The following is a 23,558-nucleotide window of genomic DNA, read 5'->3' on the forward strand; positions in this document are numbered from 1 at the left end:
GCACGAACATTTGCAGTAATCTAACATTAATCATCAGGTCACGAGTGTCTCGATAACAGCACCAACTGGGTGTGAAAGCTTAAACAATTCCGCTTCCCCGACCAACTCCAGATTGTTGAACTGAGAACATTTTAAACAAACGCTAATCTGTCTGGCTTGACTGTAAGCAATTCTCCAGCAGCGCCACTCGCTTTCGCGTGCTTATTACATCAAGTTGAAAGCTCGATTTCTAGAAAAATCCCGAAACGTTGGGGCCCAGGGAAAAAGAACGCCGTGAAAAGCTCGCTAATCAAGGGTTAATTTTGTATACAACGGGCACAATCATTCCGGAGGCTGGCTCTCGAGAATGTAGGGCAAGCAGAAGACAGATGCCAGTTTTTGGTCCCTTTAAAGTGCGCTATCAATGTCGACGGGCATTGTTCCCCGGAGAGACATCGGTCGATCGCGCAACGGTCCTCTCCACCGATTTGCCTATCGGCCCATCCGTGAATCGTCGGCGCGGCGTCATTCACCGATATAACAATAAATTAACGTTGGCTGGTTGCGTCGGCCGAATCTTTTGTCCGCGAAGCGATCCTGCATTGTTAACCGGCAAACAATGGGAGATCGATCCGCGTTCTTGTCGGCCGCGGCGTTCTCCGGTCCGCGCGGAAGTATTGAAAAATGTTGCCCTTTCACGATCGAAATTCGTGCGAACGTACTTTTTTAATCACGCATCGGCGGAACCGATCCTCGGAATCGCAGTGGTGCTTGGTTAAATTTGAACGAGTAAGCCCCACTCTTCTCCCATCATTCGGTTTTCGATGCCTCGAGCTCAGCGAGGCTACAGTAGCTCCTGTACTTACACAGGACAATTGATTGTTCCATGTAAAATAAATTCCACGCAAGGTACGAGATTTTTGCAAGGAACGAGCTATCTAATCAGTCGCATAAAATTTCCCACCTACATTTAACACTCTCGGTAGTCAATCGAAGCCGCGGCCATTATATACGTGTAGGATTTTTTAAAGGCATTAAAGAATACAACTTTTGTCTGAAAACTTTTTACCTATCCATTAGAACGCAAAATCAAAAAATGGCCGGATTATCAAGGGACAATTTCATCCCTTTAATTTCACCCCGCTACATATCCCGAAAGTTTTATAATTTTTTGAAGTTCCAGGTTTGGGATCGTGTCTAGCATCCTGCATTCCTCACTTTGCGCGAACAAAATGCAAGGAACGAGCATCTAATCGGGAGTGCAACGAGAACTTACTCTACCTCGGTAGACAAAAGAATGAACACAATGCAAAGAAAGCAGGCCAGAAATGTGTCCTGCTCGCGCGAATTGAACTGTTGGTTCCCGAGCCGATGTAAATTTAGCCAAGCCGTGAATGTCCAGTCGCGAAACGAGGATTCGTGTGCGGAAATGGTGACTGCGAGAATGGGCGGGACTTTTGAAAGCAGATAACCGAGAGGTGGAGGCGGGAGGACGAGCACGGTGACTAGACAACGCAGGAAAGAAGAAATGATATCGACGCGGCGAGTGCGCCAGCGCGAGAACCGCCTACCACTCTTTCCGTGTCACCACGAAGAGACAGGGACGATGTCACGAGCGATGACACGCGATTACGTTATCGGCGACAGGCCGCAACGACGACCAACCAGATTCTCGCTCGAGCCGTCTTCCATGCTGGAAAACTTTCAAAGAGCTCGAACGTGTTCGCTCAACTTTTGTTACCACTCTTCTTGGTCGCATCGGTATTCGACCCCATTGGGCGATCGCGAGTTATGGTGAACGAAAGTGGGAACGCGTGTCCGTGTGTACGTGCGTTTCAGCGTTCGGCATTAGCCGGTCACGCAATCTGTTTAGGAAAAATAAAGACTGTCGAACCGTCGACGGTATCGGCAGGATCGCGAACGGGGAAGACACGAGTTCGTTTTAAAAGGCAATCTCGGAAACGAGTTTTATACAGCCTTATTCCGCGTTTTTACAGCCCCCGGGTTAGTTTCGCGGGAGAGCCTCGAACGTCTTTCGTTTTATTGAGAGCACTTCCGAGACGCGCGGCGACTCGGCATCTGTTTCGAATTGTCTGCACAGTTTTCTGGAAGGTAAAACCTCCAGCTGTTAATCTATCCGAACGAATAAGGGAAATGAAAAAGGGTCTCGAAATTGCAAACGCACGGTTCACAACTTCTGTGTCGTCGTCGTCGTCGTCGTCCGGTTAATTCTAATTAACGCGTACGCGGTGTGACGTGAATTCAGTACGGCCGGCGCGTACGGGAGCTTTCCGTTGAAATTTTAATTAGAGATTCGTCGACGGAAGAGTGGCACGGGGACCTCAGTTTTCGGAGTACTCGAACACTGGAATAGAGATAAAGGAAGATGCGTGGCGGCTGGTACTCACCCTGTGCCAATCTTCTAGCCACCGGCTTGGATCTCATCGCTGGACGACGGGTGGCAAATTCGAAAACAAAACACTAATCGCAAGAACGCAGCTGTCAGTCCTCCGAGCCATGCGAGTTTATGCACGATCGTTTTATCCTCTCGATGATTTCACTGTGTGTCTGCCACCCCCTACCCCCTGCGGTTGGAACCGATCCCGATCAGAAGGGACTCGCGCGACTAGGTTCTCTCGGGCCTGTGTTTTCTGTTCACTCGGATCAATGGGAAGACGAGAGGAGCCTGTCCTCGAGCAACACTGACGACGAGGAGGGCACGCGGAAAGAGTCCATGTTCCGACACGCGCGGGTTCCTCCGGCACACCGGGTGTACCCTGGTTCCTCCGTAATCCGACGGCACCGTCGGCCCGTCCAACTGGGATCCTGACGTGCGGGATCTGTCCTCCGACAGTGGAGGCTTCTCCTGTCCTCCGCGTCTCCTCCTTCTCCGCCACCTTGTCCTCCACCCTCGCAACTCTCTCCCTCTCCTCCTTTTCCACTCCCTCCAACCTCTCTTCTTCTCTCTCTCCTTCACCCTTTCTCACCCTCTCCGCCCTCTCTCCGCGCTCGAGCCGAGCTGCTCCACGTCTCTCTCTCTCTCTCTCTCTCTCTCTCTCTCTCTCTCTCTCTTACTCTCCCTCTCCGTCTCCGTCTCTCCGTTCGCTCCGCCGCCAACTCTGCCGGTTACACCACCGCTTCTTCCACCCCCTTCTTTCTCCTCTTTCTCCTCTTCGCTGTTGCTTCGTGTTACTCTACTACTACGACTACTTCGCCTCCACCTCCGCCTTCTCCACCTTCTCTGCCTCTTGGCCTTCCCCACCTGCGGAGTCGACCTGGTGGCTTCCCCACCACCTAGGCGATCCGACTCCGCTGTCCACCAATGATCAGCCGCTGTCTCTCCGCCGCGTTCCTCTCTTCCTACGAGAGCGCAACCTCTCGTTTCTTCGCTCCCGGGCTCCTGTCCTATCCAAGCCTCCGTCACCTACCAGGCTACACTCGCGAGTCCTGTCCTCACCCTGCCATCCCCCCGGTGACGAGTCTTTGATCTTTACGGAGCTCCCATCGATGGACACGCTCGACGAAAGGATACGACTGGGGGATGATCTCTGAGACAACTTCTCGACTGTTCAGAGTTCGATGATGGTGTTCAGATTACACCTATCCTATTCCAACCCTCCCCTCCAACAGAGATACGTCTTTGATCGATTATCGAATAGGATCAGTGATCGGAAGAGTCTGTGATCGGGGGATGATTATCGACGTGGTTCAAAGTTACTGGACGCCAGACCTCCCAAGCAATATTTCCATCGGTGGAGTTTGTTTTTTAGATTACACTCGCGAATTGCATTTGACCCCTGCTCCCAACAAATCTTCAACCGATGAGCACGTTAGTGAAATTGAACACTATTATAAAATGATTATCGGTTTAGGCGCCAGACTATCCGAACACCTTCTGGACCGTGCAAATTTTAAGGTTGTTTAGACTAGATGACCAATGTTTACGAGCGATAAGGAGAATTCGTGCGCAGCAGCTCCACTTTTTAATAATAACGCGTGCGGACCCTCTCGGGTTTACCGATCTCGTTCGCAGCTCCTCGCTCGAGTTTCCTTCTCGTAAGACAGATTACATCGTTTCTCGAAGCTCTATTATTGCAGGCGATGTAAACAGTCGTCGATTTAGGTGCTCCGTGGTCGATAGCCGTCGAGCAGCCGCTCCCCGATTTCAATTTCGACCACGTCTGCTCGAACGGACGTCGTCGTCTCACAATCAGTCCAAGGAACAGGTGTTCACCAGCGTTCGATCTCTTTCGCTGACGGGGCAGATCACTGATTCACAACATTGTCCCTCTGTAGCCGGATTTTATCGCCCCTTGTTGCTGACGTGTAGTCTGTAACGGCTCGATACGAGGTATCTAACGTGCGCACAGATTACGAACATTCTTATCCGATAAATCGGTTGTGTCTCGGCGGTTTCTCAAGTTCAACCGTCTGAGTCGTCTACGGTGTTATGCAACGTTCGGATCGTCAAGATTTAATCTGCTCCGATGGACCCGCGTCGCTTCGACGAATCCACACTCGTTCCTTCGAATCGCTCGGTATCCGAAATCGAGGGAGCCACGTTGCCGAAAACACGTGGCGACGAACGGTCCCCGGATCGATAGCTCGATCGACGCCGGGTCGGCGAGACTTTCCGCGACCTGCTGCACTCGTCGCACCCTTCTGCGGCTCTCGGGGATCGATCGAGTGGCTCGATCAGCTACGCGGAATCCCTGGATCCCGCAGGGCTCTGGGCCGCGTATCTGTAACCCCGTCGAGCGACGATCGTCCCGGTGACGGACGACGGAGAGGCGCGCGACGCGTCCGCGGGAAAATGGGAATCGCCGGTGGAAATACGAGCCGGATCCCGGCGCGTCGACTTCGAGGCTTGGCTGGCAACTCGCTTCGCGCCGACACTTCGACTTTGCATTTCTGGGTGCGTTCGCTCGACTAGGCGCCCCTCTTCTCCGTCTTCGTCGCACCTGAACGCGACCTCCGACCCCACGGATGGTGGTTCGCCGTGGAACGCGCCCGCGCACCCTTCCCAGCGCAGCTCCGCCCTGCTCCTTCGCCCTTTCGAAGCCGGGATCGGCACCTATTCTCCCCCGATCTTTTTTTTTTCGCCTTTTTCCTTCGCATCCCCTGCGTTACCGAACAACGCGGAACGCACCGAACGACCAGACGAGACGGGGCGAGATGAGCGAGATGTAGCGTTCATTTAAATTTTCAGAGTTCAGAATCCGGAAGTCAAATTCTTGGGGTACAGGGTTGCGGGGCTGTTACAGCACTCGAGCACAAAATGACGAAGTAAGATCGACATCGACCGTGGAATTATATCCCCAACGTTTCGCAAGCATCAAGGCCGCCACACACGCTCCATCTTGTCGTACCTTTCGCCTGTGCAGTCAAAAGTTGCAATGCGAGACGGAAAAAATCAACGTCGTGGTGATTGCGTTCATACCAGACAATTGACGGAACGCACGCGGCAAATCGAACAATTTCAAATCTGCCCAGCGATGAACAACCCCTGAGGAAATAGTAGAAGAGAGTGGTTGTCAAGAATCTGTTCTACCAACTGACAGTTCAGAAGTCGATCGTGGACCGAGCCAGACAGATAATCGATATACTGAACAGCATAATTGTATAGAACTTTGAATAGATGTATATTCGTGTAAATAAAGCGTTCTATTATGGTGCGAGGAGCCGTCGAAATTCCCAACATTGGGGGGCTCGTCCGTTTTAAAAAATTGATCAATAAAAGAGTTGCTGCTCCTAGGCAAAATGAAGTCAAAAGAATGATCCGCCTTGCGAAAATTAAACGAGCAGTTCTACTGTATTGTCTCGCGATCGAGTCCGTGGGCGTAGGATCCTCGACGTGTTCTAAGGTAATCGATCGATCGGATGATCGACGTTTCTTTTTTCGGTGCGGAGGAGCGTCGACGAGACCCGCCGGTCAACTTTCGCCAGAGTGGAATAGTTTGAACGGGCACTCGGCGGCGTTCGACGGTACAATTATACGTACGCGTACGCGCGGGTCGAGCCGGGCCGGGCCGGGCTGGGTCGTGTCGTTCAGATCGCGAGTAGCCATCGGTTTAATGAGAACTACGTGCGTCTCGACCGATCCGCTTATTGGCGACGGCTCGCTCGGAAATCTCGGGTCTCGAACCGACCCGTTCGTGACACACGAGCCGTGCGCAGGCTGCGGAAATATTACGGGCGTATCGCGCGCCCGGAGCCGCTCGCCAATATGGTCCAGCGTTTATTTTCATCTCGGGAAATCGTGAAAGACTGCGCCCGCGTTCTGCGGCCCCTGGAATGTATAATATAAAATCCCGCGGAAATTTATATCGTCGGCGAGCGTTCGTCTCGCTTTTGTGCCTCTTTGTTCATCCGGACGGTAAGCGCGCGGGGGCCTTTAATAACGATTCCTCGGGGCTAATGCGAACGGCCGGAGAGATTGTCGGGATTCGTTTGGATTCTCTGTGGACGCGCGTTCCTTTGTGCGAATCAGCCGAATCGCGTCCGAAGCCAACTACCGGGGCACGGGCGTGTAAACTCTTTCCCTTTGCCCGGCGATCTCTGCTCCTTTATTTCCGTCGCCAACCGAGAAGACCGCGGCTCTCCGCACACTTTCATACGGGTCCCGACGACGCGGCGCGGCGCGGCGTTCCATTTCGTCCTCCTCTATTTTTTCTACTCCCTCTTCCTCTGCCTTCTCGTTCCCCGAGAGTCACCTTCCTCCGCGTTTTCTTTCTTCCCTCCTCCACCCGCCGCTCTCCTCGCCGCGTTCCTCCTTCTCCGTTTGCTTTCTGCGACGCCTCCTTCCTCCACGAGACTTTCTTTGTTTCCCCGGTGCACGTGCTCCACCCGCGCGTTTCCACACGCATAAAAACGCGAGCGAGTCGAGGCGAGGCGAGGCGAGGCGAGAAAGAAAGAAAGAAGGAGCAACCGGAGGAGAGAGCAACAGCCAGCCGAAGGATACGCGCGACTCCATAAAGCATCCATGTTTAAATGGATATAGTATTTCGTGCGGGGGGGTGCGTGCTCGCTCCGACGCCGCTGTGTTGGACTGCGTTGAGCTGCGTTCGGCTGCGTTGAGCCGCGTTGAGCTCTGCGTTCGAGGCTCGACAACGAGCCGGGCAGGTGTTGTGCACCGTGCTCGTGTCGGTGAGGGTCAAACGTGAGCACCGGAGAGGGTGGAAACCCGGAGGCATGTACGCGTACGCGTATCTGCGCCGAGGCGAACGTGCACACGTTCTCCGGCACAAATTGAATACGTGCCTGTCAGTGGCGTAGAAGCCGACACGAGTTTCTCTTGTCGCGTGGACAGATTTCCGAAGTGCAACAGTTCTTTACGACGATACGCAGGGCGACTTCTCCAATCCTACGGGAATCATGTAACTAGCTCCCCATGAAGAGATTCCAGAAACGAGCGCAAACTGGACAGTCTGTCTATTGAGACGTTAGGTTCCTCAGGTGTCTCAGAATACGGCGGTAATCAAAGGACAGCGGATATTATGCATCTTTGACAAAAATGAGTAGGTGCAATTGGGAACAGTAAAAAGATCAGGAAAATTGAAAGAGACTGTTATATTATTTTCAACCTATTGAACAAATCGAAAAAGAAAATAAATTCCTATTTCTCTCCAGTTTTAAATTCAAATTTTAATTTAATTTTATTGCACGCGTAACAGTATATGACAGTATTCTATCATCAACTAAACAAAATGAGGAATGCGTACAAACGATATGTGGTAGGAATATGTTTTCAGCAGTGCACCACAGCTTCCGTCTTCAACAAAACGAAGCGCGGAGTACATACAAATCAAATTACTATCAAATACGTCTGAGCCAACTGAAGATTACGACGGTTCAGAGAATGGTGTTCACAATACGCGCACATAATTCACAACACTACCATATGAACAATAAAATACCGGACCCGCGCTAGCAGATAGAGTGTACATGAAGAATGTTTCGTGAAACGATCGGACGTGGCCGGTGAACAGATGCTTCGGGGAATAAACAAGCAAAAATATGTGTCGTTTAATATCGGAGGGAAAGCAATCTCTTCGGGGTGGTTGTACAGGCTACTCGAGATCTCGAAATCTATAAAGAGATGGAGGAAGTAGATTTGGCCACTTCTGACCGAAAGGAGAGAGAGATTCGGACGGGGAGTAGAGGGACGCAGGAAAGTGCCGCTAACGGATGACGTATATTAGGGATACTCTGGTCGAGTAAGGCACCCGAGGATCCCCAGGACCCTCCTTGTCCTTTCGCTGGCTATAAAAACCACTCGCCTTCCTTCTCGACCCTTAGCTAAAAGGCCAATCCGCCCTACCACCCTTATCGATCCACGAGGAACGAGCGTTCGGTTACTCTTTGGCTTGTGGACTCGACTTCTTGCGAGCGACCACCCGGCTACACCCCCTGCCGTCGCCTCTAGATTCATCTTTGCGAGTGTAATTAACGAGCTGGCTGATTTTTTTCCCTTATTACCGACTAAAAGGTCGCTTCCCATTCGACTGGGGCCGGAAAGTTGCGTTCCCTCCCGTTGGAAATGTATCGATAACGTCAACCCCTTGCGACATATCGAATCAGTCATAAAGATTTCAAGCAACTGTCTATGACGACTCAGCAATAATTTTTTTAATTTTCTTTGCGTATTATCTAGTGAACTGGAGCTCCTTCCATCTTCACAGAAAAGCTCGAGTCGTTTGATGCAATTTTGAAAGAGTTATTCCGATTGAAAGGGTAGTGAATCAAATATTGCTTCGTATTTAGCTCCTGCTATGAGCAATGAAGAAAAATTATACTTTGCGTAAAGATGGACGTTTCAATGATAACCGTTGCTAGATTCTAGAGGGAATAGGGGATGATCGGTAGATTTTCGATCGGGTGGGGCGACATTGAAGCCCTCGGAGGCGTTCTCGTGACGTGAGCGCCGAGTAAATTCTATAGCAGTTTTTCAACGAGTCCGCTTTCTTCCACTGCTAATCGATAGCGCTTGAGACATTACCTGACGAAGATTGTAGGGGGAAGGGTTTACAGCGGCTTTTACATCCGCCCGTTTTCCGGCCCGGCACGACTTCGCGGAAGCGTGAAACTCCCGAATCCTTGTCCGTGGTTCTTGCGCCTAAAAGTTTCGCTGCGCGCGCGACCCTCTCCATATTCATCGCGAAATTCCCTCTTTCCTTTTTTTCCCTCGTTTTCCCGGCGAACTTGCCACGACAGCCGCGGATATCATATCGGCGGCCGCATGTCCAGACGTGTTTTTCAATTAGCCGAACAGCCTCTGACCCCGCGATTTCTTTGCGCGCGCGCTCGCGCAATAGTTCGAGAGTTGCAATTTAGCAATATATTATTAGGTCGCGCGCGCGGTAACGCGGCCCGCAGATTATGAAATAATGTTCTCCATGCGTGTGCGCCGGGATTATCTTAAAAGTATCTTTGAGTAAGAAGAATGAGCTTTTACTCTTAACATCCATTAACGCAGCAGCACCTGGCCACCTTGAGTACATAACTTTTTCCTTTTTCTTTTTTTTATTCAAGTGCGTGACGCACCGCTATGCAGATCGACGGCGGGATAGTACCCGGAGCAAGACGAATCGAATCGCATTTGCCTTACGCTAAAGTACCGGCAATAATTGCTGAGAAAGCAAGGAAGCACGCTGCACTTTTAATACCAGTGATACGCGCTAGAGAAAGAGGGAGGCTCGATACTGTTCTGCGTTCTACAAACGGCGACGCTGCTGCCAGACACCAAGTAGAGCCATATAAATCTTTGTTGTGATTAAATGTATGCACTTCCCGTGTGTAACATTGTTGTTTGCTTCGAGAGAGTTCGCTATCTCTACACTGTGATATGCAGCTACGAACTATTTTTAGCCGCGACAAAAGTATGAGCTGGATAACGTCTGAAAATTGAATACGTCTACATGGTGTAGGCGGTACATTTTATTTTTATTAATAACTCAAACATTAGTTGTTGCAAATGAAAGATGTCGGGGTTAAATAACGTCAGATAACTAGGCAACATTTTTGCATACAAAGTTTTGTTGTACATGTAATAGTTTTCGCGTAAATTTGGTTACTATTGACCCCGCTCTGCCCTATACAACGTATACGATCGTCCTCTGGATCAATTGCAAGACACAGTAATCATTTAGAAGTTCCTTTCTTTGTTTCACGGTCCTAATAAATTAGATCCTTTTAACCTTTCTATCGTTATAAATTGCATCAACTACTTTCCATTATAAATGCATAAAATCCGCAGTTTAATCGTCGCGCACACGCAGGTAGAGTATCAAACGTTTAATCCTTCGGCTTCCACGTGGAAGTGACAAGAAATAAAGATGATATAGCAGAGACCAGCAACGAACAATAAAAACTGTACATGTTTTAAACCAGTTGAACGGGCTCTCTCGAAGCGAACAGCAACACAGTGCACCATAGAAGCAGAAAGAATACGCGACACGGGTTTGTACATAACGCCTGGTAGCATTGTCGCACAGCTCGTTGCTCCGGCACCGGGCGTTAATTTAATTCTCCGACTCGCATTTAGGGGGATCGGAGGAGTCATCGGGGCGAGGTTTATTCGAAAAGATATAGTCGAACAGCGGCGATAAAAGCGGTTGGTCGCGAGCCGATTACGCGTCGTCCATGTCAAGCGTTTTCCAAAGCCGATGGCGGGATTACGTGTAGGGTGAGAAACGAGGAGAAAGGGTCGCGGACACGGAGGCGAATAGCGGGTGGGGATCTTGGCGATGGGGGTAGTAGAAAGAGAGCGAGCCATGTCGTGCAGCCTATATCTAAGACGGTCGCATGTCATATCAGCAGTCATCGGGCTGGGATATAGGTATGTCTGTATAATGCCGCGATAGTACCTCGACGTTGCCCCTGTGTGTATATTACGGGGATTTAGCTCGAGGGCCCTCGCATGCTCGGAGACTGATGTGACCACGGAGACCGCCTCGTCGAGACATGCGAACCGACCTGTACGGAGAGTAGACCCTGTGTATCGCCGAGCAAAAGGGGAGAAAAAAAATATCATAAATGTTCCCGATCGCCCTGGCGCAGTTCGCTACCGAGTTTACACAATTTCTTTGGGGAACATGTGTCCTGGCCCCGCGCGCGTCGGTTCAACGGGAACGCACGCAGCTCACGGTTTTCTACGGGCTCGTTCGCTTTTAAAGCGCGTACGTACGCGCGCTTGCATCAGGGCGAGCGAGCGAGCGTTTTCTGCGCGTTACCCTCGCGCTATCGATGCACGGTTTTCCGAGGCGATCGCGATGCGAGAGGAAATTTATATGGGGATAACGGGCACGAAACAGAAGGAACTCGCGCTGCCCGGCCGGTCTTAAAGGAGAATACGAGCGAAAATATCAGCCGAGGATCGGGCCGGTGATTTTCCCTCGAATTAAGTACCGTTTTCATTCTGTCGTTAACGTATCTGATTGTTCAATAATCGCGCAGATATACGCGCTGGATATTCGCGTTACAATGTATATGAATGAGGGTGGCGTGTATCAGCGGCAAAAAAAAACTAGGTTGCCCCGGCCAGGCTGACCGAGCCCGCGCAAAGATTAAAAGCTTTTGATGTTTCGTATTTAAATTAACTCGTTATCCTGGATCCTTGAGAGGCGGCGTGGTCGTCGTCGTCGTCGTCGGCGTCGTGCCCCGCAAAATCGCGGGAGAAAACGACGCGACGGCCGCCGGCCGCCGCGCCACTGTCCTCGCGAAGTAAACTGCGTCGTTTTCCTTCGTTAATCTAACGAGAGCGTCGTCGTCGAGTTATTTCCATCCGGTGCGACGACGACGACGACGCACGCGTCGCCACCCAGTGCCGCAGTCGATTTCTTTAACAAGCGATAAGCTTATAAATTCATACGCCGGCTGGGGAAATGCAAATTCGAAAATAGATAGGGGGAAACGCGGAAACAGATTTTTATGGGAGAACTAGAACAGCCGATTTCCGAGGTTTCGGGAGACCTCAGCTTAGTCACTGCGAGCTAAATCGGAATGATTAACGAGATACGCGCGGCGACCTTTACCGCCTCGCATTAATAAGTCTGTTCTTCGGCCCGGTGTTTAGCCTGAACAAACAAAAGGGTGATGCCAGCGATAGTTGCTTATCGATGGAACGCGACGCTTGTTTCGCGTTGGATCGGTATCTATCGTTGAGAAGTCGGACGACGACGACGACGACGACGGCTTGCGCCGTTTGCGCGATCGAACGAAAATTTTCGAGCTGATAGCGATCGCCGTCTTTCGCGAGCTTCGCGACAAATCGCTGCCGACCTAACCGCGTTCCCTTCGAGGCCTGCATGACATTACGGTATGTACAACGTTTTCAGTTATTTCGCCGCGCACAAATTATGCGCGTTCAATAAGGTGGACAGAAGGGGCATGGCGTGACTCGTTACGTTTCAGGTCAAGACAATATATTTCGTTATTATATTATTACGCCGGCTGGATGTCAGGCGAAATTACGGATTTATCGTCCGAACGTTATTTTTATCGCATCTCGCATACCGGACGAGCTCTATCTGACCGTGGCCGCCGTCCCCGGGATTTATATTTTTCACAACACGACCGACCTCCGTTTCGAGATCGTTCAGGATCGGCATATGCCACCGTGGCATTGATTTTTACAGACGTTACCGGCCTGCATCTGCCGGCGAAGCAACTGTCTACCAGACGGAAACGCATTTGTCTTGCGAGGGTGCCGCGCGAATTGAGAAATTGATAGCCGGGAGCCAGCTACCGTGCTCGATGGAGAAACTCGTTTCGACATTAGTCAAACGTGTACGGTCCATTCGCGTGATTTACATTTTATAGCGGTGAATTAGTCGCGAGGCTTATTGAAATTCTACTACTTTGTTCGTGGACACGCTAGGTCTCGCGAGTTCTTTTCAATTTTCGCGCCAAATATTCGCTACGTTACATCGAGCGATGTATTAGAAGAATGGGAAAATAGGTACAAATAGGTTATATAAAATCTTCTTTTTCCCTGGCATTTATACTTAGGAAGTCATATATGAGTATAATAATTGATCAACTTTAACTTCTTTAGTCGATACTTTACTAGGAACGCTAATTTCTGTAAATCATTTTGAATTTTCGCGCGAAATTCTCGCTACTTGTATGTTACATCCCAGCGGTACATCGGAAATAGATTAATAGAAGTAAATGTTATAAGCTATATTCGTTCTCTAAGGTGACTCATTGAGCCATAAATCAACGTGCAATTGATTGGTTTGAGCTATTACAAGAGTTTTAAACTTCTTAACATTGATATCTTTGACACTATAACACACTATAGCTTACCGCAAGCCAATGATACCGATTTGTAAATTAATATGATCCTGTCGTTAGATAGTGATAGCAAGTAGTATTTGTTGTTTAGAAAACAGTAAAATAATGTTTAATTAATGCGATGAAATTCATAACCTTACCTGGAACGGCAGATGACAATTGTCGTGGTGTCTCGCGCAACCTCCGTGCCAAACGACGTTTTATCTTCTTTCTTCTCTTTTCGAAATACATTACACAAACAAATGTATGGAAAATAATCTTTGCAATGAATAGAAACACTTTCTAACAGAATTGTAACGTTACAATGACCATTTTTAATTAATTTTACTAACTTTCCTACACGTAACAAACGCGCGACAGTTTCAACTGTTTCATCGAAGATGAATCGATACCGGAATCAATAACGCGATTAAACGCTCGACGAATTAAAAAAGTAAAATGGTTGGTAGCCATTACATTATTGTACTCAGAGTTCGATTAATTGAATTATTAAATTTTGGGAAACGTAGCGATAAAGCAGAGACTTTTAATTATACATGATGTACGAATAATGAGACAATCACTGACACACGTAGTGGGTCACGGATGCGCAGAGAATTGTGTCGACAACGTTCGCGCGGCAACGCGAGCCGGCGCAAGCGGGTGCATGTATTTTTATTAATTGTAATTGTTGTTACAAGTGCATGTTTATTTATTTATACATGAAGTGACCAGTGTAGGGGAATCTTCCGAACAAGAGTCGCATTATCTCCGAAAGTTGCTGCTGAACGGCCTACAAAATGAAAGTAAGTTGTTCCACCTACACAACAAACATTCACCATTTTCTTCCGTGACTCCGACTCTGATATTGTATTATGATCTATTTAGCAAGATCCATTCGTAATTACACACCTTTCCTAACAATAAGGACACTCTATCGAACAACGATCGGTGCAAGTGTGAGGTTATGTTCATCGATCGCGATTGATCATCACAAAGATCGTGTCCAAGATCATGCCAACAACATTGAAAACACTTTGAGTGTACAAACTGTGGCTAGGGTGTACAATGTGAAAAAGGTGATAATATTTACAACCGTGAGATTCAATTTATATTCCATTAGATACGTTACGTCCGTTGTGTGGTATTTTTATGGTTGCTGGTTGAGTGGTCAATCTGTTAACCCTTTCGGGACCAAAGATGCCATATTGACATGAAGCATTTAATTCACAAAATTGCAAACAAACAATTCAATTACGTAACCCTTCAGGTATGTTATTCAATTTCGAAACTGTACACCTGTATAATTTAATTACTTTTAAGCGATTACTGGGGATAGCTTACGTACTAACACAAACAACGAAAATGTTAAATAATAAGACATAAGCGTAGACTGTTCTTTTTCCTCCGTGTTTAAAACACGATTTATTTCTAGGCGTTTGCAGATTGCGTTCATTACTTGAGTACGTTCCTCAAATCAGATAACGCTCAGAAAATTCAAAGCAAATATTGGAGCGGTGACAAGGTGAATAGCATGCGAGATTAATGAAAATCGGTATAGATCGCGAGGCAATCGACTCGTCGATCTTCTCGCGTCGAAATGCAAAGGTTAGACCCGCGTTGCCGAGGCGGGCTTTGTAACGAGAATTTGATTGGTAATCCTTGGCGTGGCACCCAGTCAGTCAATCGTTACCCCTTGTCATATTACCGAGGCTCGCGCACTCGTGCGTTTGCGTGTCGCGTTCCATGTTTATGTAGGTGCGCGCGCGCGTGTGTACGACTGTTCCGCGGGTAACACAGACGCACACGCACGAGCGGATCAGGTGTACGCGAGCGAGCGCGCGTGTTGGTAAGTGGGTTTGGGTAACTAAAAGCCAAGCGCGGGTCGAGTGTGCGAGTGTATCATAGAGAGGGCATTCGAGCGGAAAAACGCAACTAAACGCGAGTAATTGGAAGCCCAAGGGGGGTATATTCGAGCCGCACTGGGTCTGCCGACACCCTTGCCGGAGCCAGGGACGAATCCATGCCCGCTTATTACTTCCTTCGAATGTTTGCCCCGTTTTTGTCATACTAACTTTCGCGCATTTCCTCAGACATCCGCCGGATACCATCGTCTGCAGACTTCCTCCCCGCATCTACACCAAACTCGACCTATCCCCATCATCGAAGGTCATTCCCTTTTCAGAGGTTACTATTGTTTCAAATACAACAGCAAACATCGAAATTCAAACCTGTTCGTCACTTCCTCCGAATGTTTGTCACGCAACTTTCTGGAGATTAACGGAAATCGTCATCCGTAGATTTCCTCTCCTCGGCTGCAGCAAATTCGAGATAGAGCCATTTTTCGGTAGATTCGATTGTTTCAAATACAACGGCAAACATCGGAACAAACCGGGAAGTTTCAGTAACTTAGTACCCGGAACGATGGTAGATCTCTGTTCAAACCAATGAAATTTAGCCGCGGAAATGTACCTGTTCCATTGTCAAAAGTTTTCTCATTCGAGCACTTATCCCCCAGCGAGTTTAGATAGGGGGAGCCTCCATTGTGCTATTTCGAAAACCTGGTGTTTGTAGCGGGGATTTGAGAAATTATTCCGGGAGATCGTACGTAGCCGGCGCGTTCGCATTTTGTCTTTTTAAATTCGTTAACTGCTGCTGCCCTGGCGAAGCTTTCGAAGCTCGGCGCGAAGAAGAGAAAAAAGAATTTCATGTCAAACCTCGCTTCACGTTCCAGTTTAACGCGAGCCCCAGTCGTCATCGTTAATATGTTTCCGATTCTTTTTCTTCGCCAACGAGAGAAATTTCCCGTGCACCGGTTCCCGCGTTTCGTCGGATTTTTTCCCTCTCCCCTCTCTTCCTCTCTCTTTCTCTCTTTCTCTTTTTCCCCAGCGCGCGCGTTTCCGTTCTTTTTTTCCGTCGGTTGTTCTCTTTTTTCGGATCCGTTGCCAACAACGGGGGTAACGTTGTAGCCGGTTCTGTGTAAATACACCGCCTTAATGTGTGCCTCCGTTCTCCCGGCGAAAATCGATTGCCTCGGATCGCCGATTCCGTCGTTGCTTCCGCGTTACAGCCTCCCTCGAACGATGAAATTCGTGAAAGCCCGGCCTTGTTCCGCGAAGACTGTCCGACGCGGGACAATAAAACGTGGACCTCTCGAATTTCACGGCTCGTGTTTTCAAAACAGAATCGAATATTACCGGCCCCGAGCAATTATCATACTCGCCGGACGGTGCTTCGGTTGATCGTAAAACCCTTCGGGACCGTCGAGGTTTCTCGCCTCGATGGAAACGCCTGCCTCCGCTGTAACGAGGCCATTTTTTAAGATCCGTGACCAGCAATAACACGAATAATAACACGCCGCGGGACACGAAGCTGAGACTCCGGTTTCTAATCACATTTCGCGAGCAGGAATCGGTTTATCGTCGTATCCCGGGCTCCCGGCGCCGCGCTCTGCCGCCGGAGCTGCTATTCGCAAGTTCATGCCAGTGAAACCGAGTTTGATAAGGAGAGAGAGAAGTGATTTAAGACGGCCTCCCTACACCCCCCTCGCCGCTCCAGGTCCTGTGTTCTGTCTTCACCTCGATCGTTTCCACCCTACTCGGTCTTTCTCGCCCCCTTTCTGTTCATCCTCGTTCTCCCTCGGCCCCTTCCTCCCTTTCACTCCTCCCTTGTATACATGCATCGTCCCCGAAGAGAGGCAGCAGCAGGGGGTTGTTTCGTGGCTGCCGTTGGCTTTTCGTTGCGGTTTGTGCGGGGGATGTTTCCTTCCCTTGTGAACATATCCATAGACTGCCACCCCCGCAGATCCCCGCCGCCCAAGTACTCCCTCGCTCTCACCGTGCTCCGTACGCCTTCCTCTCTCCTTCTCTTTCGACTCAGCTTCTCGACCGTAGCATATTACTGGCATGGCAGTGCCTTCAGTTCAGTCAGTGTAAACCCTCGAAGGCATTTGCTGATTCAAATTAATCACAGCCGAGCTAGCCCACCCGGCCCGCCCCCAGACGCCGCGCCGCGCCGCGCCGCTCCGGCTCCTGGGCGGCTCGAAGCCACCAACAACTCCGCCAGCCGGAGCAAACACCCGTAATCGCTTGCCGTTTTCGGCTCTCTTTCAATTATTCCCAAACATCTTCTCTCCGCCGTGCTTCCTTCCAATCGAGCTTCTCCTTCCCGTGTCTTCCGCTACTCCCTAGCGGCGCCCAGGGCGACTAAAACTACATGTCCACTTGAGAGTTTCTCTCTGGAGTACTCTCACATTGTGTGACCAACAGGAAAGAGAGAGAGAGAGAAAAGAAATGAATTATCAATTTCTGTCCGACTTCAATAAGTATTTTTAAAAAACCTCTATAGTTTTATTCTCAGATGGTCACGTACCGTGCACTAGAAGTGAGTGCTATTGCCTTTTAAAAATGACAAGATTATGAACGATTCCACAACTCCCACAATTGCGGAATACAAAATCTTTTAATCAGCAGTGATAGATTTATCATTTTGATGCTTCTCGCACAAAGACAGCTCGATATCCAACGGTATCAACAGCGTCCTAACGGGATAGGAAGACGGAAACGAGGACGAAGACCAAGGAGAGGAGCGATGAAAGGGAAAAGAGGACGAAGAAAATGCGTTTTTCATCCCCATGACACGGCTACCGGTGGCCCGGTGAATTTTCGTCGCGCTGCGGAGCCCACTCTCCCGCAGGATCGAAAAAGAGAGAAAGACGAAACACAGAGCGGTAAAGGAGGAGGAAGGAAACGGGCAGAGAGTCCGGACGAGAGTACTCTTTAGAATTAGAGCAGTGCCTGCTTCTGCTGTTTCTGTCTTTCTTTCCCCGCCCATCTCCCTCCATCTCTCTTCTCCACCTCTTTCTTCTCTCCTTTCCTCTCCGCTCCTCTCCTCGATGAATCCGCGAGGCGTCTCATCACGCAACATTACCCACAAGCCTCCGCGACTCCGGCTTTTCTCCACCCTGTCCTTCTTCATCCCCTCCCGTCGACCTCGAACAGAGCCAGACCTCCGACAGGAACCCCTTGCATCCCGGCCACGCAACATTAAGCCTACTCCTTCGCATTTTTCCACGGATTCTATGAAGTCTTCTGAAAGCGGCAACGTTTTATTTTTTCCCCGCCCTCTTTGTTTTTTTTCCTCTCTCGACCGGGCCTGGAGAAGTGCCTTCAACTCGGAGAATATTAAAGCCCGCCAGGGTAAACTCCGCCCGTTTTCGTGCCGCAGATAGACGCCGGAATCGAGCGTCGTCCGTTCCGTTTCCGAGGATATTTTCTCGCGCTGTCCTCCTCGCTAGAGGAGCTGCGTAGCACCGGCAACCGTTGTCAGTCGATAGCCGTCGTCTTAACTCTGGAAAAAGCGAGTAGGAAGGTGTCATCCATTTTCTCCCTTTGCATCTAGCGAGCTCCGCCACGAATCGAGAAATAACGCCAGGGTGGATGAAGCTAGGCGGAGGATAGCAGGATGTCGAATCGTTGCCGAGAGTTTCGAGAATATTTTCTTACGTCATCCTCCTAGCGAATGCGATAGCATCAGGGTTGTTAGTTGATACCCGTTATTTTCATTCTCGAAAGAGCGACGCTGGCTGCGACCCGGAAGGTTGACGGGCGTTGGAAGGTACTCATCCTCCATTTTCGCCCCTTTCGTCCCTCGATCTTCGACACGAAGCGAGCGATGACGGCAGGGTGGATGAGGTTCGCCGACGCAAGGGAATAGGCGGAGGATACCGGGATGTCGAGACGCCGCCGAGAAGCAGGAGGGGTTGTTCTCGAGGGTGCTGCTATGGAGGGATGAGAGCAGAGACGAGAGCGAGCAAGAGGAGGCGCGGAAGGGAGGGAAAGAGGTCTCGTCTCCCTGTCTCTATTGATCCTCCGAGGAGGAGCCGCGCGCACCTCGTCTTCCATCCCACCTCATCCTCAATACCACCCTATGCTCCGAGAGACGACGACGACGACGACGACTACCACGACGACGACGACGACGACGTCGACGAAGAGGAGAAAGAGCGTGACAGAGGGAAAGAGACCAGTGGAGCCGGGTCTGTGTTGCAAAAGCCTGGGAAAACGCATCGACGAATGCAACCTCCCACGGGTCTCTACGCGTTTTACTAAATGTGTAGCTGGCGCGTGTCTGGATCAAACGGTCCTTTCATCTTTCCACCAGAAGTTCCGTAATCGAGCCCAATTATTTCTAGAAATTCCGACGCGCTTTGTTCTCCGACTTCGGAGAAAGAGAAAGAGATTCTCCCCGGCCCTTCAGCCCCCGCAGCTACATTTTCGACAAAGGAACCGAGCCACCGATGAATCGTTTATCGGTTTCTTCGAGTCTCTTCCGCGAGACACAACTTATTCGAGGTCGAACGGCAGTTGGACAGTTTTGACGAATTGGCCTCGTCAGTTTCGCAATTTATCGCCGCTTTCATCTGCTCCCTTTTGATATTTTTTTACAGCATCAACGGCTATAGGAGCTCCTCCGACTATAAACATTAAGAAATTTAACAAATAAAAAAGGGAAGCCCCGTGGTTAGAAGAAGAACAAAGGATCCTCCATCGTGTTCCGCGTCGCTCGATCCGGAGATCACGATTGGTGCAAAAGTCAGTAGCTATCTTCTCCCACTCGGCAGCGCTTCTCGGCAGTCCCTCGCTGCTATAACTCGACCCATCGTTATCTCCGACAACGGGTCTCCCCATTGGTCGGTGATCTTCCCACTCGCGGTGATGCCTCCCTCGCTCATCGGAGCCGGTGTGTCCCTCGGCTCTTCAGGATACCCGGGCTGCGCGTGTGTGCACGTGCCCCGCAGCTATCCCGAGGCCCGGATTGGACCGAGGGGAGCATCCTCGGCTTCTGATTGGGCCGGGGCTCGATCCGGGGAGAGCATCTCTGCTCATCCTCGCGTTTGCGCTCCGGACGCGATCATTCTGCCTCTCTGCGTACCCTCGCATGCCCGCATCATCCAAAATGGAGGACGCCGCGAGGCTCCAGAAATCAAACACAGGGAGGAAGGATTCTGACAAAGTTAACGAGGACCAGGGACACTGCAATGATTGATTAGAATTGAAGACTCTTGGCGAAATCTTGGATATGAAGCGAACTTGCTCGGTTTCCGCTGCAACGTCTTCGATTCGTTCCGAAGGAGAGGACAGCGTCTCGAATCTGCTAAAAGGAAGCTTAAAAATAATCTATGAGACTAGGATACTGGAGGTGTGTTGCGGGTTCACGATTGAAATTGAAGCTGTTGAAGGAGCTATTAAATTTATATTCTTCTCTACACGGTACAGAATTCTACAACGACAATATACAGTAGTCGGGCGGATCGAGTGCTCTCCGGAGCCAGTGATTCATTCATTTACGCTCGGCTCTTGGGTGCAGAAACATTGAAAAACGTCTGGAACCTCGGCTGCAAAGAATCGCCGTTCTGTCAATCCTTTCGTCGGGTACTCGGAACGCGAAGCTCGTCTCCAAGAATAGCAGGAACTGTTAGTCATACATCCCGTCGTTCATCGGGCTATAACTGGCGGCTGCGACGGGCCAACGCCATTATGGCAGACACGCGTAGAGAGAAGCGATATACATGCACCGCGAGCGTACGGCGGAGATCCAGCGAGCGGAGAAAGAGAGGGTGGAAAGGTATTTACGAGGAAGAAGGTAAGACAGACGAGGGAAACGGATGGATGGGCGACAGAGGCGAGCAGAGCAGAGGCAGGAAAGACGAGAAGCGGAGAATGCACCGGCGGCGCGGCGCGGCGGGGCGCAGCGGGCGGAGGCAGCGTTCATTTGCGACGCGGCGGTAACACGCTGCTGCATCTATTCATACACAGCGTCGTCGTCGGGTGTGCAACCACGTAAACGGGCGCGCAGCTTGCGTGTATCGTCCGCGTCGACGGGAGAAGAACTCGCGCGACAGAGAAGCAGAGCGAAGAGAAGAAAAAGATAGCCTTGGCAACAGTGGCCACTTGTACGTCGATCCTCGTCCGGCGATCGCGTTCTCTCGTCGTTCCTCTCCGTTCCTCTCTCGCTATTTCCCTTGCGGCGAGGGGGGCGGACGAGCCAGCCAGGAGAGACATCCAAGAAGGGTGAGACCGAGAGCGAGATGGTATGATAATTGGAAGAGGAAACCGCTCGGAGAAGAGCGCGGGAGAGACGGAGACGAGCTGAGCGCAGGTGGAGGCGCTGTTCGATGGTTGGTGGGGGCTGGAGGTGGTGGTGGAGCCCCCTCAGGAAGGTGGAGGATGAGGTGCGGGGGTGTTGGAGGTGGTTACCATGGCTACCAGAAACCGCAGCCGCCGCCACCGACGATGCGAGAGGTGTCACTGACTCCTGGCAAAGCTACCACGCACTCATACACCTGTGCAACCAGCACACCGGCGCGGCGCGCAGGCATGCCCTGCTGGTGCTGGTACGCATCGCGAGATAATGCGTGTGAAGTACCTTCTCGGTGTGTTCGCTCTCTCTGGCACTGGCACTGCTGCCGCTCTGCCACCGCCTACGCTGCCGCACAGCCTCGTAACGAATTTCGTCTTTGGTCCGTCAAACGTGTGATCCCCATTTAAATATCGGCCGAGGTGTCGGCGCGGTACTCGGCGCCGGTCGAACTTCGCCGGCTGCTAGAATATTTCACCGGGCTCTTCAGAACAGCGAACTTCGCGAGATGTAGTTCTCGTTAAATCGCTCCTATCGTTAGTGCTACGATTAAACTCCTTTTCCGCTTGCTGGCGGAGTTACTGGGTGCCGGCGATTACCGATTACCGATTAGGATGTTGCGTGTTCGATCGGTATCGGTATCCTGCGCTCTTGATGCTTACATTTCCCCTTAGCACCCGACAAGCCTGCGGTGCCACTAAAAGTTGCCATACTATTATTTGAAACAATTTTTACATTGCTGTACTTGTGTCCAAGAAGCTACTAGAAATGCAAGTATTGTAAGCAGGAATGATAGTAATAAACTCCATGTGTATAAGAGAAATCATAGAAGATTAAATCATGTACAATGGAAATATTCTAGGTTAAAAAATGCCTTGGTTTTGGAGTTGAAACAGCTTCGAGCGTAAAGGGTTAAACCTGTACGTTAGGAAGAACGATTTTTTATCATATATTTCTTTAACTCTTTTTCGCAGATTTTATGGTCGCAAACGCCCAGGTTTCTCCTCTCCGAAGGCCATCTTGTTACTGACACCGCCGTGTGCGAGCACTATGGGTTGGTTTCAGGTATTGCGCGCGCGGCGAATGGCCGAGCTCTTATTATGCGAGTGATCTAACAATCGATCGTCATAACGGATATAAACCCGGACCCTCGAGAGAGGTCGACGTGACTTAAAAAGACCATCTCGACCAAGAGAGCGGCAAGAAACAAAAGATCCGTCTCTTAACTGCGGTCGTTCCATTCCCCTTCTTCTCGCTCACTCTTTCTCTCTCTCTGTTCGTTTTTATCCTCCTCCTCCTTCTCCTCCTCCTCCTCCTCATCCTTCTCCTCCTTCTTCCTGCGACTCGCCCTCGACAAGACGGGAATTAAATTAAGGCTTCCGAAAATAAACTCGGCGACATTCAATTGTTTCTCGCGGGGGCCGAAACGACACGAGACGGCGGTGGAACGGCGGAACGGCGGTGTCGAGCCTCGTAAAAGATGAGAAACGATCCAGCAAGATGGCCGACCCCAACGATGCTGGACGCTCGTTCCCTCTAGCCGACGCCGTTATATCGCCGGGCCGCCTGAGCTTCGCGGAACGCGATCTGAAGCGAAACGATCGCTTATCACGGATTCCAGACTTTCACGGTCTGGAATAATGCGCTTTTGAAATTGCCAGACAAACAGGTTACCTTTTTAAGAAATATTTCCATCAGCGGTATCGTTGTCTTTCTGAACCCTGAGGAAGCTAGTCGCAACGCTCGATAAGCGGAACGCTGGGGAAATGATTCTAAAAGGACAAGGTTTACCCCCCGAAAGCCTCAAAGTGAAAACTGTATAATGCCCAAATCTCAAATCTCTGAAAGTCTCGAGCAGCTATTGTTGCTGCAGCGCCCCGATCATAATTATACAAATTCTTGACGAGTTCGTTAACCCATTGACCAGGAGATCCGAAGAATCGTAGAACCCCATGAAAATGAAACATTCGAAACGTAAAATATATACAGTCAATGCCTTGTGGTGCTCCTCTGATCTATTGGAGCCAGCTCATGTCCCAGTTCATAGATCGTTAATAGAAGGACAGATGTTTTAATCGATCAGGCTTGCAGCCTCAATAACGAGAGCCGGAAGACTAGTCTTGAGTGGGTATGATAATAATTCGCCATGGTAGACGAGGTCGAAA

General features: G+C 50.1%; 2 protein-coding genes across 2 annotated transcripts in view; one reads left to right on the forward strand and one right to left on the reverse strand.

Annotated features, from left to right (window-relative positions):
* The window catches only part of LOC143359717 (transcription factor hamlet), a 78,084-nt gene extending 75,202 nt beyond the window's left edge, over positions 1-2,882 (reverse strand). Inside the window, exon 1 of the mRNA XM_076797864.1 lies at positions 2,388-2,882. Coding sequence (XP_076653979.1) covers positions 2,388-2,424 — 37 coding nt within the window. The 5' untranslated portion in view covers positions 2,425-2,882. The remainder of the gene's footprint in view (positions 1-2,387) is intronic.
* Positions 2,883-14,039: 11,157 nt separating this feature from the next.
* Positions 14,040-23,558, forward strand: part of LOC143359774 (protein gustavus-like) — a 263,051-nt gene continuing 253,532 nt past the window's right edge. The window contains exon 1 of the mRNA XM_076797995.1: positions 14,040-14,060. Coding sequence (XP_076654110.1) covers positions 14,055-14,060 — 6 coding nt within the window. The 5' untranslated portion in view covers positions 14,040-14,054. The remainder of the gene's footprint in view (positions 14,061-23,558) is intronic.

This window comes from Halictus rubicundus, chromosome 12 (assembly GCF_050948215.1).
Source record: "Halictus rubicundus isolate RS-2024b chromosome 12, iyHalRubi1_principal, whole genome shotgun sequence".
Lineage (NCBI taxonomy): Eukaryota > Metazoa > Arthropoda > Insecta > Hymenoptera > Halictidae > Halictus > Halictus rubicundus.